Source organism: Sabethes cyaneus, chromosome 1 (assembly GCF_943734655.1).
Source record: "Sabethes cyaneus chromosome 1, idSabCyanKW18_F2, whole genome shotgun sequence".
NCBI lineage: Eukaryota > Metazoa > Arthropoda > Insecta > Diptera > Culicidae > Sabethes > Sabethes cyaneus.
Window position 1 is genome coordinate 47,881,720 of NC_071353.1, and position 15,126 is coordinate 47,896,845.

At 37.7% G+C, this 15,126-nt stretch overlaps 1 protein-coding gene across 1 annotated transcript in view; it reads right to left on the reverse strand.

Annotated features, from left to right (window-relative positions):
• Positions 1–15,126, reverse strand: part of LOC128745651 (serine-rich adhesin for platelets) — a 242,653-nt gene that overhangs the window by 135,406 nt on the left and 92,121 nt on the right. Inside the window, exons 6-8 of the mRNA XM_053842728.1 lie at positions 4,508–4,714; positions 3,728–3,873; positions 3,377–3,527 (exon numbers count right to left, since the gene is read on the reverse strand). Coding sequence (XP_053698703.1) covers positions 3,377–3,527; positions 3,728–3,873; positions 4,508–4,714 — 504 coding nt within the window. The remainder of the gene's footprint in view (positions 1–3,376; positions 3,528–3,727; positions 3,874–4,507; positions 4,715–15,126) is intronic.

Sequence of the window (15,126 nt, forward strand, 5' to 3'; positions counted from 1 at the left end):
TTTTACGGTCGACGGAGAAAACGGTAAAAGAAAGTAATGAAACAAAAGTATTTTTAGTATCTCACAGGTGACAAGGAGACAAGGCGTGAAGGGGAAAGAACGGAAAATTAGGTAAGGGAGGGTCATAGAAGCAGCGCTAATCAAGTTTGTATAACGTTCCTCTTTATCTGTACTGCGGAATCGAACCAAGCTATAATGGTAGCCAGTCAGAACCGGATTCGAACTCAACTTCTTTCCCGGGAAGCTAATTCGTATCATTCTTCTACCTGGTTTTCATTTAGCCTTTCCATTTTAGTGGGATGATTATTATTTTTCGCCGTTTGTTCAAATGTTTTGGTTTACTTCCTAGTTCTATTATTATCTCCAGTCCCAGGTTTTATTTACATTTTTCGTGTCCTTGTCAGTTTTACTACCCTTATTCTTTATTTTTTCCTTTTTTTTCATTTTATTATTTTTTTGTAATAGATGTAATAGATTTTCTTTTATAACAGAGTTGCAGCAAGTATGCAGTTTTCCCCTCTCATGGCGCGTTGTTCGAGTCCATTTTCATACCTTCTCTTAATTATTTGCTTCGTTTGTTCATGTGCACATTTTTTCATATTTTTTCACCATTGATCCCCCCTGCTTATAAATTTTAATTCTCGCTTCCTTTGCCTTTGTTAATTTAACTTTACTATTTTCCGCTGGTTTTAGTTATACTCTCTTTCTTTTTGAGTGAGCGATGACTAAGCTCATTTATGTATTCGCTTCCACGCTTCCTTTTTTCCATTTCCTTGCTCTATCATGTTTAATTTTTACGCTCTATTACTATTGCATATCGATTTATATTTATATTTATATGCATATCGACGTAGGCCTACGTTTTTGTTTACTATACTGGGACTGGGTAGCACTTTGAAAAAACGAAAATAGAAGTGTAACGTTTGAATGAAAGATTTCAAATGCTAATAACTACTAAACTACTGAACGAAACTGATCAATTTATATGTCGTTGAGTAGATAAAATGAGCAGCAATTTTAGGGAGGGGTGAGAGAGCAATTTTGGGGCAAATTTCTTCAAAACTCTAAAACTAATCAATCAAATGGAACCAAATTTGGCATGTGGGGGTTTCAGAAGGCAGATTTTTTTCTATGATGTATCGAGACCTCTTTCATCTTTAGGAGGGGGGGGGATCCTATACAAATAATAAACAAATTTCCTCATAACTCGAGAACTAATCAAGCGAAAGCAACAAAATTTGGCTTGGGGGGTTTTTTGGAGATGAGAGTTTTTTCTATGATATACTGGGACCACATCCCCTTCTAAGAGGGGGGGGGGGGGCTCCTAAACAAATGGAATACAAATTTCCTCATAACTCTAGAACCAATCAAGCAAATGGAACCAAATTTGGCATGTGCGGGTCTTTGGAGGCATGAATTTATTTTATGATGGTTTGAGACCTATAGTAGGAGGATAAAGACTCTCGTACAAATAAAAAAGAAATTTTAGCGTATGTTCCATATTTTCTGCTATGTGACAAGCGGTACTTCTTATTAGGAAGTAAATGTGTTTTTGTGAAGAACGAACATTGGAAGAACTGGGAAATGATATACAAACTGTAACAAGCGGTGAGCTGTGAATGTAAACTAGTAAAACCTTTTCGGAGCAAAAGACAGTGAATCGACGCCGCTAACTTACGTGCCTGTTGCCATTCATGTCAAAAGAGAAGGACATTCGAATGGCACGTGATATTTGCGATGAACTTGCTTTGGCTTTAATGTTATTTTCAACCAATGACCCTTTTAAAGGCCACAAGCGGGTTAAAGTAAGATTATTGAAACATGTCAAGCTACGCATAATCACATTTAATACAATAATCTGTGGGCTGGTCATTCATTACTATTTCAACCTTTATGATGCAAACAAGTGATTTTTAAAAGAAATCTCTGTGTCTCAATGGCTGCAAGCGTTGTACTTATGAAACCCCGTCCACGTATTTTCAAAGGCACCATTGCATTCAATGAAAAATTGAATCTAAATATTTCGCTCTTCTCTTTTAAACATTTACTTAAACAATGGCACTCACAGATTCTTATAAACGTACATATGCCAGAAATGCAGTTTACATTACCCAGGTAACCAATAAGCATTAATATAAGCAGTAAATCAATCGTTTATTAGCATCCCTGGCGTTTTATATTGCAGGTTGCTGTTTATCAGCCTTTTGACTGCATAACTGTTGTAAATTGGCATCCACAATTCTATTTAAATTCTTCTTGTCGGTAACTAGCTGCAAATAAGCATTATCAGCACTTTAAAAGGGCTAGCAGTAAAGTAGCAGCATATTTTGCCAAAATAGCATTTAAGTAGCATTTAAGGCAACTTAAATGCTTATTGGCTTGCATTTAAATTGCTTATGGAAATGCTTATTGGTTACCTGGGTAGTCTTTGTATTAATGATCTAATATAGTCCTGCGTCACGCTTTCGTACAACCCCTAGGGCTGTATACCATGTAGTTTTTTATGACAATTTTTAAATATACGCGGTGTTTTTTTTTAATTGAAGCGGTTTTCTCTGATTTTTGGATTATAAATAGCTTTTTCGGTTATTTTTAAATTAACGCAGTTTTCTTACATCATGTTTCAAAACGCATCAAATTAACGCAGTTTTTTCTAAACGGTCTTCTGTTATGCGTCACATATTCCCCGTGTAAAAAAAGAGAATTGAGTGATATTTTTTTCCATTTCCTTCCAGTTACCCCTTAATATTTTTCTATTTGATTTGTGTATTTTTAATTTCTTTCTTTTTTCCTTCTCCTTTTCTATATTCATCACTCCATGAATTTCTTAATTTCCTTCTCTCTTTTTGTCTTTTCCATTTGCGCTTTTTATTCAAATGTATGTATGTTTCAAGTTATGCTCTTTTTCAAATTTTCTCGATTCTGCCAGCCTGTTTTGTCTGTTTTTTATTGATTTTAAATATCTATTTCTCAGGTAACATGTTCCCTTGCTGTTCCCATGCATTTTAGGCACGGGTTTGCCATAAAGTATAATAATTTTTAAATAAAGTCGCAATCGCACATTATTAAATACACAACACACTGCAAGAACCCTTCTCTCGCTAATAATTTTTCTATACAACCTAGTGTGTTGAGTTGATGACAAATTTGCTGCATCGTTACGTCCATTTAATTCTCATTATTTGTAATCTACAAACTGTAAAAGAGCCATAAATACAAACTTTTGCCCATCTTACACTGCAAGCTAACTATTGTTGCAGAAACAAGTTTGCTCGAACTGAACTGGTGTTGGTTGGAAAACTACACAACCAACCTAATCACTGCTACCATCAAAACAGCAGCCTCCGAGTAAGGAAAACTCTCAAACAATACTTACACATTACGTTCATGATGATGGAATCCTCCAAGACGGAGTTTTGCAGCCTCGGGTTGGAACCCTCGCACTTAAGGATAGTTCCGTCATCCTCCGGTTGGGGCCGAAAGGACAGCACCGACGTCGATGTTGAGCTGTTAGTTACCGTTCGTATCTGGAAATCGGAAAAGATCTCAGCAAATTGTGGCAGAAGGCATTAGCACGATTGGCTAACAGGCTTAGTGGTTGGATTTAAATGGATTGGTCGGTTGTCATTGAAGAAAGGAAAGCTTGGACCGGATGAGTCGGGGACGATGCGGCAATGTGAGGGCGAAATCGTGCTATAGCAGCAGGAAATATCAGTAGATAACCTACTTTTCCTTTGGCAAAAGGACGGTTGTTTTGCATCCATCTAATCTCGGTGTCCGGTACTGATCCTTCCACATCACAGGATAAGCTGTACTCCTGGTCCGATATTAATTGTTTAGGTTTTGCCGACAGGGACGTTGATACTGGTTTCACTGCGGAAGAGTAGTGTAAAGACAGGATGATGAAGAGAAGAATTGAAAATCAAGTGCCGTCAAGGGATTTGTATGGAATTTGTTTTATTGATTTTATACTGTTACGGTGCGGTAGTGAGGATTGATTGGCCCGAAGTTCGACCACTGCCATGCATTGCAAACATACTATCGATGATGAGTAGCAATATTGATCATCTGGTTCATAATTTGGCAATGTGTCGAGAACGATAAACGAAAAGTTCTCGTATAAAATGCAACATTAAGTCTAATCGATTTATGCATTGAATTAGAGCAAAAGTGTAACTTATGCATGTGAAGATTGTTGAGATTATATAAAATAGACTTGAGTTGCAAAAAAATCCAAACGAATTTCTGTATATTTTACCACCTACTGCTTTATTTACGTTATTCAGACCTCTCACTACCGATGAATTTTAAAATTATATTTTTGCTTTTGTATGCCATTCATTGTCAGCTATAACATTTAAGATTGCACTTCAATCTTATTGCTTCTAACAGGCGAGTATAGTACCTATAACAGCAATTTAAACATTCAGGTTGAATTTTTTTGACGGCAATCTGCTGACACTTGTCAATCGTGTACCGGACTGTGCTGACTGTTCCGCATACTTACGTAGCATCTCCACTCGGACGCTCCGTTCCGCTGGTGGCACCAAGATCGTGTTGGACGCCTGACACTTATACGTGTTGTTCAGTGCTGCACGCGTTATTTTGTGGATCTCCAGCCGGTTCACGGTTACATGCCGACCCATCGAAACGCCGCCACCTGCTTGCATCACCTCTTCGCCATTCATCCATGTTACGGTTGGTTCCGGACGGCCTGTGTTGGATTGGATAGGGGGTCCGGTCGTTGGTGTTGGAGATGAGAAAAAAGGTAAAAACGGCATATGGTTAGCAACTGTTACGCTCGGCAAAAAAATGTTCACATCTGACGGTGAACGGATTCTACATGATAACGACGATGCAACCCGGTGATGGCCATTCGTTCATATCGACAAAAGAGCAGGTCGGGGTTATCAGTTGAAATGGCTACTTTAATTTTGTTGGCTAGAGGAATGTTATTTACTGTACTGCTGTGAAAAATTCATGCTTGATAACCTTTATTCATAATAAGTGAAGTGGATTTTGCAAAAAACTTGTCAAAAATTGAGCAAAAATTTTCAGAGTAGGTAAACGGTTAAAACCGCATATTCAAACTGCAGTTCGCCGATCCATGGCAGTGATTCACATAAAGCTAAACAACCCAATCGTGAGCAGAAAAAATTGCTTCCGATAAAAAAAATCTGCACAGCACCATCACAGCCTGTGCGCCGGCTGTCCGTTCCGAGCGCACGGCTAGCTGCAGAAAATTGTGTATTCAGAAGCCCGGAGGAATTTATGATTTAAAAACTTCCGGTGAGAACGATTCCATTCTCGATCGCATTTAATGAAACCGGTCGATGAGCACTTTCTCTCTATAGGATACACCTGGATACTATTCAACGAGGTTCAGGAGGCGTGCGGTTTTACTTGCCAGCGTCGGGATTCTTGCAATTAGCCGAACGATTTATACGGCGGGCGCTGAATAAAGCGATTTAATGCAAGGCCACCGTACGGCATCATTCCCCGTTTGCACGATATAGGAAGCGGCGAATCGGCGGAAAGTGCCAGGTTCATTGCAGGCTGTTGTACTCGATTGCCTTTCTATCGCCACGAATGGTGAAGCAACCATTTGAAATAAATTTGCTATCGTCTATCAACATCATTAAATCATTGACGACGTTGTGAGTGATAGTGATTATTTTCAGTATGAAAAGTAGTTTGAATTTTAAATATTTCAGTATATTAAACTCCACAAATAATGATACAATAGGAAATAAAACAAAACTAGGTACTAGACTATCTAATATAACGGGCGGCAGTAGTTTAGTTAGTAATACAGTCGAGTACCAACCGAAAAAGTGTGGGTGCGAGTCGTACCTGCCATTGTACAACCCAATATATTTTTGGTCTATGTCGAAATTTTCCAGCTCATTCAATTTCATTCTTCACAGTAGATACTTCATCACTTTCCAAAGAAGACTTTTGTTGTTGAATAAGCTTCGCCGCAGTTATTATTCAACAAAAGCAATACTACTGTTGCGTAGCAAAAGCTTTTATTGAACTCTCAGTCTCTTCTGGAGGGCTAGATCGGCGGCTGAATTTTCTTGTCCATCTAAACAACAGAATAACGGTTTATTGGGAAATGATCATACCCTTTGTGCAATCATACGCACTGAAATTTGATTGTGTAGTATTTTTTATTGAATTGTTGGAAAACTGTCCCGCCGGTTGTGCAGTGTTTGAAAATTTATTTTAAATGTTAAAGCGATTACTCAACCTTTATCGAAGAAACCTCAAGAGCAAGCTGAAGCTCAAGTCCATGTTCAGATCAAAGTTCAAGTCCTGTCACAAATTTTTTTCATGTGTTTATAAAACAACGGATGGAACGCTCGTAGAACATCATCGTACAATTTCCGCCGCCAATTCTGAGAAGCAGTTCAAGCCTATTCCATTCTATTGGGTCATACTCTCAATCGCTACCAACAATAAAATGTCAGTTACAGTAACCAGTCTTCTGCCGTCTATTTTTGACGTAGGACTACATCTTTGTTTACTATACTGGGTAACACTTTGTGAAATCGAAAATAGAAGTGTAACGTTTGGATTAACTACTGAAACTACTTAAATTACCACTGCACTTAAACTGTTCAACTACTAAACGAAACTAAACAATTTATATGTCGTTGGATAGATAAAATTGTATGGCATCTAAACAAATAGAAATGAATTTCGGTCTGTCTGTATGTTCCTTACAGACTCGGAAGCTACTGAACCGTTTCGCGTGAAAATTGCATGCAGGGATTTTTGAGGTTCTTATGATAGTTAGATACTCCTCCCCCCCGTAAGAGGTGGGCTCTCATACAAATGAAACACGAATTTCTGTATAACTCGAGAACTAATCAAGCAAATGGAACCAACTTTGGCAAGTGGGGGCTTTGGAAGCAAGAATTTTGATGAATGGCGAACTTGGTTTTACTTGAATTTTAAATGGGTTATTATTGGGTATTAGTCATGATCTCTGGTTTTATTATGGTATTGCGCAATACCAAGAGGATACGAGTCCAAACACACTTATAGCTAGCTAGAAAACCATAATAAAAACCGCTAAAAAAGCAAATTTATTGTGGTTGCTTATATTACTACGTTAAAACTTGTTGGTTGCACCACATCTCCTATAAACTTATCATAAATGTGGCGTAGCAATACAAAATGGCGCATCAATCAAAATTGATCTTATCGTGGTTGCTTGTCAAACCGCCAGAAATCTGTTTTATAGAGTTTTATAGAGCTATTAAACGGTAACACCCTGACCAAACAGTTTTTTTTGCTGCAATTATGAAGAATACTGAGGTTCAACACCAAAATCATTTTTTTATGCGAAGCCATATTGCTATATTCTAGTATTTTGTTTTAGCTCGCAAACAAAAATTCATCAAAGCAAAGTGTTTTGCAGAAAGAAAGTTATTATCAATCAGTTTTCTTGTCACAGGAAGTAAATGGTTTTGTTAGAATTTGAGATTGACTAACTGAATATTTTTATTTTGTTAAAGTTACCAAATTTCGAAAATTACAAAATTTCAGTAGCGCGTTGATTTTATCCACCTATCATATCAATAGGCACGATGAAATTAAATGCGCACATGCTGCAAACCAACGAAATTGCTTAAAATTTATTAAATATTCTACGGGATATTTTATTATGATCGCTATACTATAAACCACATCGATCAGAATAATCTGACAGTAAAACTTTAACTTTGCTGCTCACGGATGTATTTTCAAGTTGTTATAGCTGGCAAACTTATTTAGCTTTCGGCAGAGCGAAAAGCGCAAAGTTTTTTTAAATTATTGCGATGGCTATCAAGCAGCGAAAACTTAATCGTCCGTTACTCGCGCTGTTGTATTTTGAACAACACCTGTGTACCGTTAACTTTATCTCGGTATATCTCGGGATTCCACCAATAAAGGAAATTACTATTTTCAACAAAGATATCCGCAGACCGCAGACCAAGATCTTTCAAACGATGCAAAAAGTTTCATAAGTTTTACACCAAGTGGAATTAGTATTCGAGTGAAATCTTGTAGGTTTTAGCGTGTCTATAAAACGAAGTTGGCGCGAGTAACGAAAGGTTAAGCGGTTTTATTGCTGCTTTCAGCAGAGCGTGATACGACTACTTGAACGTATAACCTGATTCTTATAGCGGTTATGAAAACATTCTGAGGGGTGGGCCACTTGGTCAGAAAGCAGTTTTAAAGCGATCATCTGGTGAAGCTCATAGTTCTATTGGCGGTTTTATGACATTGGTCATGAAAACCACTATATGAACGTAATAAAACTTGGAATTGTTACTTGGGATTGACTGGTAAGCTACAGAAAAACTAGTTATCGATAAAGCAGCAGCTATCGCAAAATGGGCAACCGTCGAAAAGGAAGCGTAAAACGTTGTCCAAGGAACAAATAGTGGCTAGATAAGCCCTCTCCAAGAATCTACTCATCTTCAAGGGTGAACCGGAGCTGTGACCTATCTTCATCAGCAGCTATGAGTATTCTACGCAGGCGTGTGGTTTCTCAAATTTGAACAACTTGCAGCGGCTCCAAGACAGTCTGCAAGGTAACGCACTCGAGAGGGGGGCTCCGTAGCCGCACGGTTACCGAGTCTGCTTTGACAAGCGAGTGGTCGTGGGTTCGAATCTTAGTAGAATCAAACCATTCGAAGTAAAGTGACTTTAGTATAGGTTTATTCTCAGAACCAGGGCTTCTGCCAGTCCTTTTTTTGCAGCAGTCATACTTCCATACGATCAACAATCACGCTGTCCGTTTTGTGCGGGAGTTCGTATTTTCGTACCTCGCTGCAGCTACCGCACACATTCATAATTCCATTTGTACAGCAATATGAATGGCTAGTAACAGCGTTTCTTGCTTTCTGTCGGGACAAAATCCCTCTCATCCATTCATTCTGCTTCATCCATTCACATTTTCGTTTCGATCAAACTCCCTTAGCAGTTTGAATGGTTGTAAAACAGTCAATTGATCGGCAGTCACCATTCAGTTTGGAAGTTTTGTGCGTCAACGTTTTCTGGAATTTTTGTGTGCCATACGTTTTCTGGCAGTTAAAACGGGATCGAAGTCGAAAGAAAATGGCAAACTCTAGTGGCACGAAAAGAAAGTTTCGAGATTTGGTTAAAGATTTTGTAGAAGAAAATGATGTCGGTGTGTGGTGCAAAATAAGCGATATGGGGCAGTGTAAATATTTTCAGAAAAAATATGATGCTGGTAACTTTATACGTCATTTTCGTGCGGCGCATTTTGCGTTAGCTAAAGAACGGGGTTTTTTTAAGGCAGGTGATGAAACGGCGCCAATAGGCAAGAAAATAAAAAAAGTTTCGGTGTCAATAAACGAACAAATCATTGTTAACGCGTGCGTGAAGCTAGTAGCTTTAAGAAATCTGCCCATATCATCGATTGATTGGCCAGAAATGCGGGCTATTCTGGATCCGCTCGGTGCGTCTCTTGGCGCAAGTTTCTCGTCGGGAGCAACTAAGAAATACATATCTATCGCAGCAGATAAAATAAAACAAAGCATTGCCAAGGAGATGAACAAGAAACTGATTTCACTAAAGATTGACTCTGCTTCACGCCATGGGCGCCACATTTTAGGCATCAATGCGCAGTTTGTGAACGATGGCGAAATTGTCATCAGAACTCTAGGTAAGTAATAAAATTATAGTCAATGGAATTTCATTTTGTTGTCACGTAAAAGAGGGCAGTGAGCAGAGTGGAGATCTCTGATTTCATTTCTTTATTCCTTCTAGTTGTCCGAAAAAAATATTTCAGTCGATTTGGTTATAGACGAAATTAGGTACAATCACAAATGTGTCTATATAACAGACTTTTCTCTAATAGGTGGGAAGAGTGAGTGTGAGACAACGAGTCTTGAATACTGAGACCATATTTTTTGGTATCCCGGGGCAAGTGAGAATACGGGGTAAGTGGGAACGGAGCTCATAACTTTCTTCAACCCCATTTTCTCCAACCGAACCTTTCTAGAAATGAAAGATACAAGTCAAATGCATGCATTAAAATTATAGATTTTTTATAATTGGCACTCCAAACATAAAAATTGGTCTTTAAGGCGGAACCGAAAGTGGCTAACGTTATTGTGTTAGTGCGACAAACACTGTACTGTACATCTCATGTGTTCGTTAAAAACCTAAACGTTTATTTGAATATTGCATTAGTATTGGTAATATATGTCAAATAGCGGAGCTTGCAAACATAAACAGCTGATCCGCAGCCAACCGCACTGACTACAAACATCCCGAAAAAGGGTTTGTTTTCTTTATCAAGGCATTCCGATTCAATCAAAATTAACAGCAGCAACTGAATAATGCGTAGGATCACTAGGATGTTTAATTAATCCGCTTGCATCGGATTGCGTTATTGATTCCTGCGTTTGCGTTTTGTTTGTTTATTTCACTCTAAGCTCATCGATGCGGCGAAAGTTGAAAGCTCTTTAAAAGCTCATTGATGTGACGAAAGTTTGATACTCTGTTGCTGCTTTTTCCGAAATCGCTAGTTCAACGAAATATGTGCGTAACCAAATATCTATTAACTAATTCCAAATTATACATTGGTCGCTTTTATGAACACGCAATGATCGATATGTTCAGTTAAATTTATTTTCCATTAGCAATTATGTTTTGCTGAGCGTTTATTGACACACAGCAGATCGATAAATTGAATTACAAGTTTTAGGACATTATAACAGCGCTGGAAGCACTGATTACGTGGCGAAAGCGTGCTCTGCCAATACAGATACATTTTTAAGGCGCAAAACAATACATGCTTCGAATGGTAGCCATTTATCCAGCCATCTTTGAGCCACTTTCGGTTTCCCCTTAAGTTTGAGCGTTATTTTCAATTTGCTATTTGCCAATTACCTTTCTATAAAAGATATTTTGGCCACATGCTTTCGTGAAAGTACATGTTTTCAGTAGGTAAACATAATAGGGTTATTCATGTAGCACTTGCTGCGTTGCGTATGCGTGATATATACTAACGTTACTCGCATAACAGTTCCATCTCCATAGAAACTGGGACAGTACAGCTGGGACTAGCAGCAGTATATATGTACACAGAATACACCGTTTACGCAACATAACCAGCGCAACGTAAATACCCCTAATGAGTGTATTAACAAGTTACACCCGAAAAGAAGTTGTTTAATTTGACAAACGGCATTAAATGTATATGTCGAAATGAAGGCGGCACTGTAAATGAAGGCGGCACAATAAAGTGTTTCAGAGCAAAACTACCTATTTTAATACAAATGTACCGATGTGTTTTAGATGTACTACCGAGCATTTTCAGTTCAATTGCATAATATTTATATCAGCAAGGCTTTAAAATAAAACCGAATAGAACTAAATAAAGGGGACCCAAAAAAGAAGTCCATTAGCTCAACTTATGAAGGAACAAACAGTTTGGTCACATTTTGGTTACACCTAAACGATGTTAATTGAATCTGAAAAGGCAAAGTTGATATAATTAAGAAAATCTGCAACTGTAATTGAAAGTGTTGTGGTTGTTATAGCGTAACTATCTCTTATGAGTAGCTCTAGTGTTTTATCCATGGTAGTACAAACAGATCATAATCGTATTTTATAGCTATTAATCAATGGTTAATCATAAATTACGTCTCGCAAGAATTGGAGTTAGCTGTTCCTGCTGTCGCACTGTTGACTACTCTTACCAAAATAAAGTTTGAACAGTAGCGGAGTATTTCTTTTCATGGAATTACTGGCATTTGTACCCGGTTGATTAAAATCGGGTTATTAAGTTCTGACGAACCAAAACATTTTCTTCTTTCTTATAAGCGATTAAATTTGCCTAATTCGTTTGAATAACGAAGATTGCGAGCCTTTTGACATTATTCGTCATTGTTTACAGGTATGCTAGAACTGAAAGATAAACAAACCGGAAAATTTTTAAAGAGCAAAATTGTCGAAATATTGGCAATGTACAAAATGAACCTTAATAATGTGTATTCTATTACCTGCGACAACGGAGCAAATATGTGTGCTGCAGTGAAGGAACTGCAAAAAGAGTTTGTGTTCCTAAGATATGAAGAGGAGTTCGAAGAACCGATTGATGTGAACGACATTGACGATAGCGTGCTACAAAACATAGAAAACGAACTGAAGGACTCTGTGAATTTGATTCGTTGTGCTGTACACACACTGCAGCTCGCTGTCACAGATGTTACAAAACGGTATGATGATAACATCCGTAAAATAACCACTGTGGCAAAAAACTGCAGAAAGGTTTTATACAAAGTATACTTCGAAAAAGAGAACCAACCGCTGCCACCATTATATGCAAAAACTCGCTGGAGTGGATCGTTCAAAATGTTGGCGCATTTCAAAGCAAATGAAGAGTTTTATATGAGTTTGGGGGCAAAAAATAAAGAATTAGGTAATTTGTGATAAGGCCATTACAAATATTTTATACAGTTTTGGTCCTTCCGGTGTTGGGCCACTAAAAGGGGGGGGGGGGGCGAAAACAAAACAAAAAGATTTTTTTTAATCGAGCAAAAAAAATAGATTTTAGGCATTTTTACTTAAAGATTAAACGTAAAAACCAAATCTATTCTTACTTTTAATATATACGTCATTATTTTCAATGCAAAAATCTACGAAAAAAAGACAAAAACGAAAGAAAATTTTGTTAGCCGATTTTCGCAAATTCCTTTGTTGGAATTTCCTTTTCTGTTTCCTGCTAGAAGCATTAACTCAACTCGTACAATTATTTTGACGTAGGACTACGTCTTAAGGCAAGTTTTGAGATAGGGCGTCATTCCAAAAAATCGAAAAATGCGAGCGTCACGAAAAATGAAAGGTTTTAAGCGCTAATAGCTCAGCGGTTTTCCGATCGATTTTCAATATTCTTACACCAACCGATCGGAAAATCTTCTAAGAATTGACCCAAATAAAGAAAAGTATGGATTCTTGATGTTGAACTATTGAAAAATTGAAAATAATGAACCTATGTTTTACCAGAATTCTCGCTTCGTGATTGGTTGGAAGATTCTTTGCGATGATCTAAACCTATACCAATTTGATATCTGTGCTTGGGAAGTAAGCCAAAACAAGTGACAAAGCTCCCTCATTTTAACAAGATTTCTTAACACCGCGGTTAAACCTAGACCATTTTGACGTCCTTGCTTGGGAAGTACGCCAAAAAGAGTGACAAAGCCCCCTCGTGCCAACAGATTTCTTACGAACGCGATTAAACCTAGTCCAATTTGATGTCTGTGTTAGGGAAGTGTGCCAGAAAAAAATGACAATTTCGTTGTTCCAACAGATCGCAAATTCTTCACTGCGAGACGATTAAACCTCGGCGAACTTGATATCTGTGTTGGAAAAATGTGCTACAGCTGTAGTGTTCGGTTATAATACGACTCTGTATGAATACGCATGCTTGCCGTTTCATTAAAAGTGTAGTGAAAAGATGTGCTGTTGATAAAATAGGATTGAATTGGTAAAATCCCTTCAACGTGGGGAACCATGGATAACAAAAACAATCTTTAATTTCTGTAAGGTAGCAGGAAAGCAATAGTTTGTGTTCTTGATTTTGTTAAATTGTTTTCAAATGCACAATCTTTTGAAAATTGAACGTATGCAATGTTACTACTTTGATAAATGTTAACTACAACGCATGTAGCATGTATATATGTTGCATATAGTATGTATACATGAAGAATCGAATGATTACAAGCATGAATAGCACTATCACTACAAAGAGACTTACGTAGTCCTATGTCACCTATGCGGTCATGTCTTGTACACAACCCCTCTGATTTTTCGAGCTTTTCAGGCTGCAGAGCCCACAGACAATTAATTTTATAAAAAAATAACTCATATGCTACAAATTATTTTTTTGCCCCCGATTTTTCATGCCAATTTCCAAAAACTTTAAAAATAATTTACAATGGCCTAAGTAATGAATATATGAAGCAAGGTCCGAATTATTTTAATTACAGATCTCACCGACAGCTGGGAATTTATAAATAATTTTGATAAAGCTTTCCGCCCAGTCTACGAATGTACGATCCAAATGCAGGATAAACATGTCGGTTTATCCGACTTTTATATGAAGTGGATAAACACGATTAGAGAGATGGGTGAGATCCAGAATGATATGGCCACCCTGTTATGCGAGACTCTCAAGACAGGCTAAGTGCTTTAAAGCGCAATATGCCATTCAAGGCTGCTATTTTACTCGATCCACGATTTAATTACAAAAACTCCACTGTATTTACGCCTGAGGAAAAGGAAGACATTCGGGTAAGTATTATTACTGAGAATTTCCTTATGATTGACTCTATAGTAGTTAGGCTTACTTATTTCTTACTTACTTATTTCACACAATTCAATTTTCAAAAAAATGGAATAGGAGACTTTGATACGTTTGTTCCCTTATATTTGACTTAGAGTTTTTTCTTAATTCTAGCGTTTTATCATTAATACGTCAGCTCGTATTTCTGCGCTAAGTGAGAATGAATCCAATTCACAACAGGCAATGAAGAATGAACCGCCCACAGCTCAACATGACGCGCTTGATAACTATTTAACAAACATGTTTGGAGGTTCGTTAGAAGATTCCGTTGACAGTGAAGAATGTTCGCGAAATAATATTCTGGCTGAACAACTAAGCGTGCTCGATGTCGGACTCCGTCAACCCCATACCATTGATGTGTGGAATTACTGGTTGCAAAAAAAAACAACCCATAAGGATCTGTTTGAGGTGGCTGCAGTGATCTACGTTGTTCCCTCAACGCAGGTGTCAGTGGAACGTGCGTTTAGTGCACTGGCGTTGACCCTGTCCGATCACCGTACTTCGCTAGGCGAAGGTACCCTGGAAGACTTGCTTATCGTGAAGCTAAATTTGACAGTGCTTGAAAAGATTCTTCCGGAGCTCAAAAACTTGCAATGTGACGCAATCTGATTTAGTGATATTTCTTCAGTAAAACTGAAACCTTAACCGTAACTCCAACTATTTACAAAACTATCATATGAAAATAAGAGAAATATAAAATAAAACACATACATAAGATAAATCATAAAGCTGTACATTTAGTTCGAATCAAA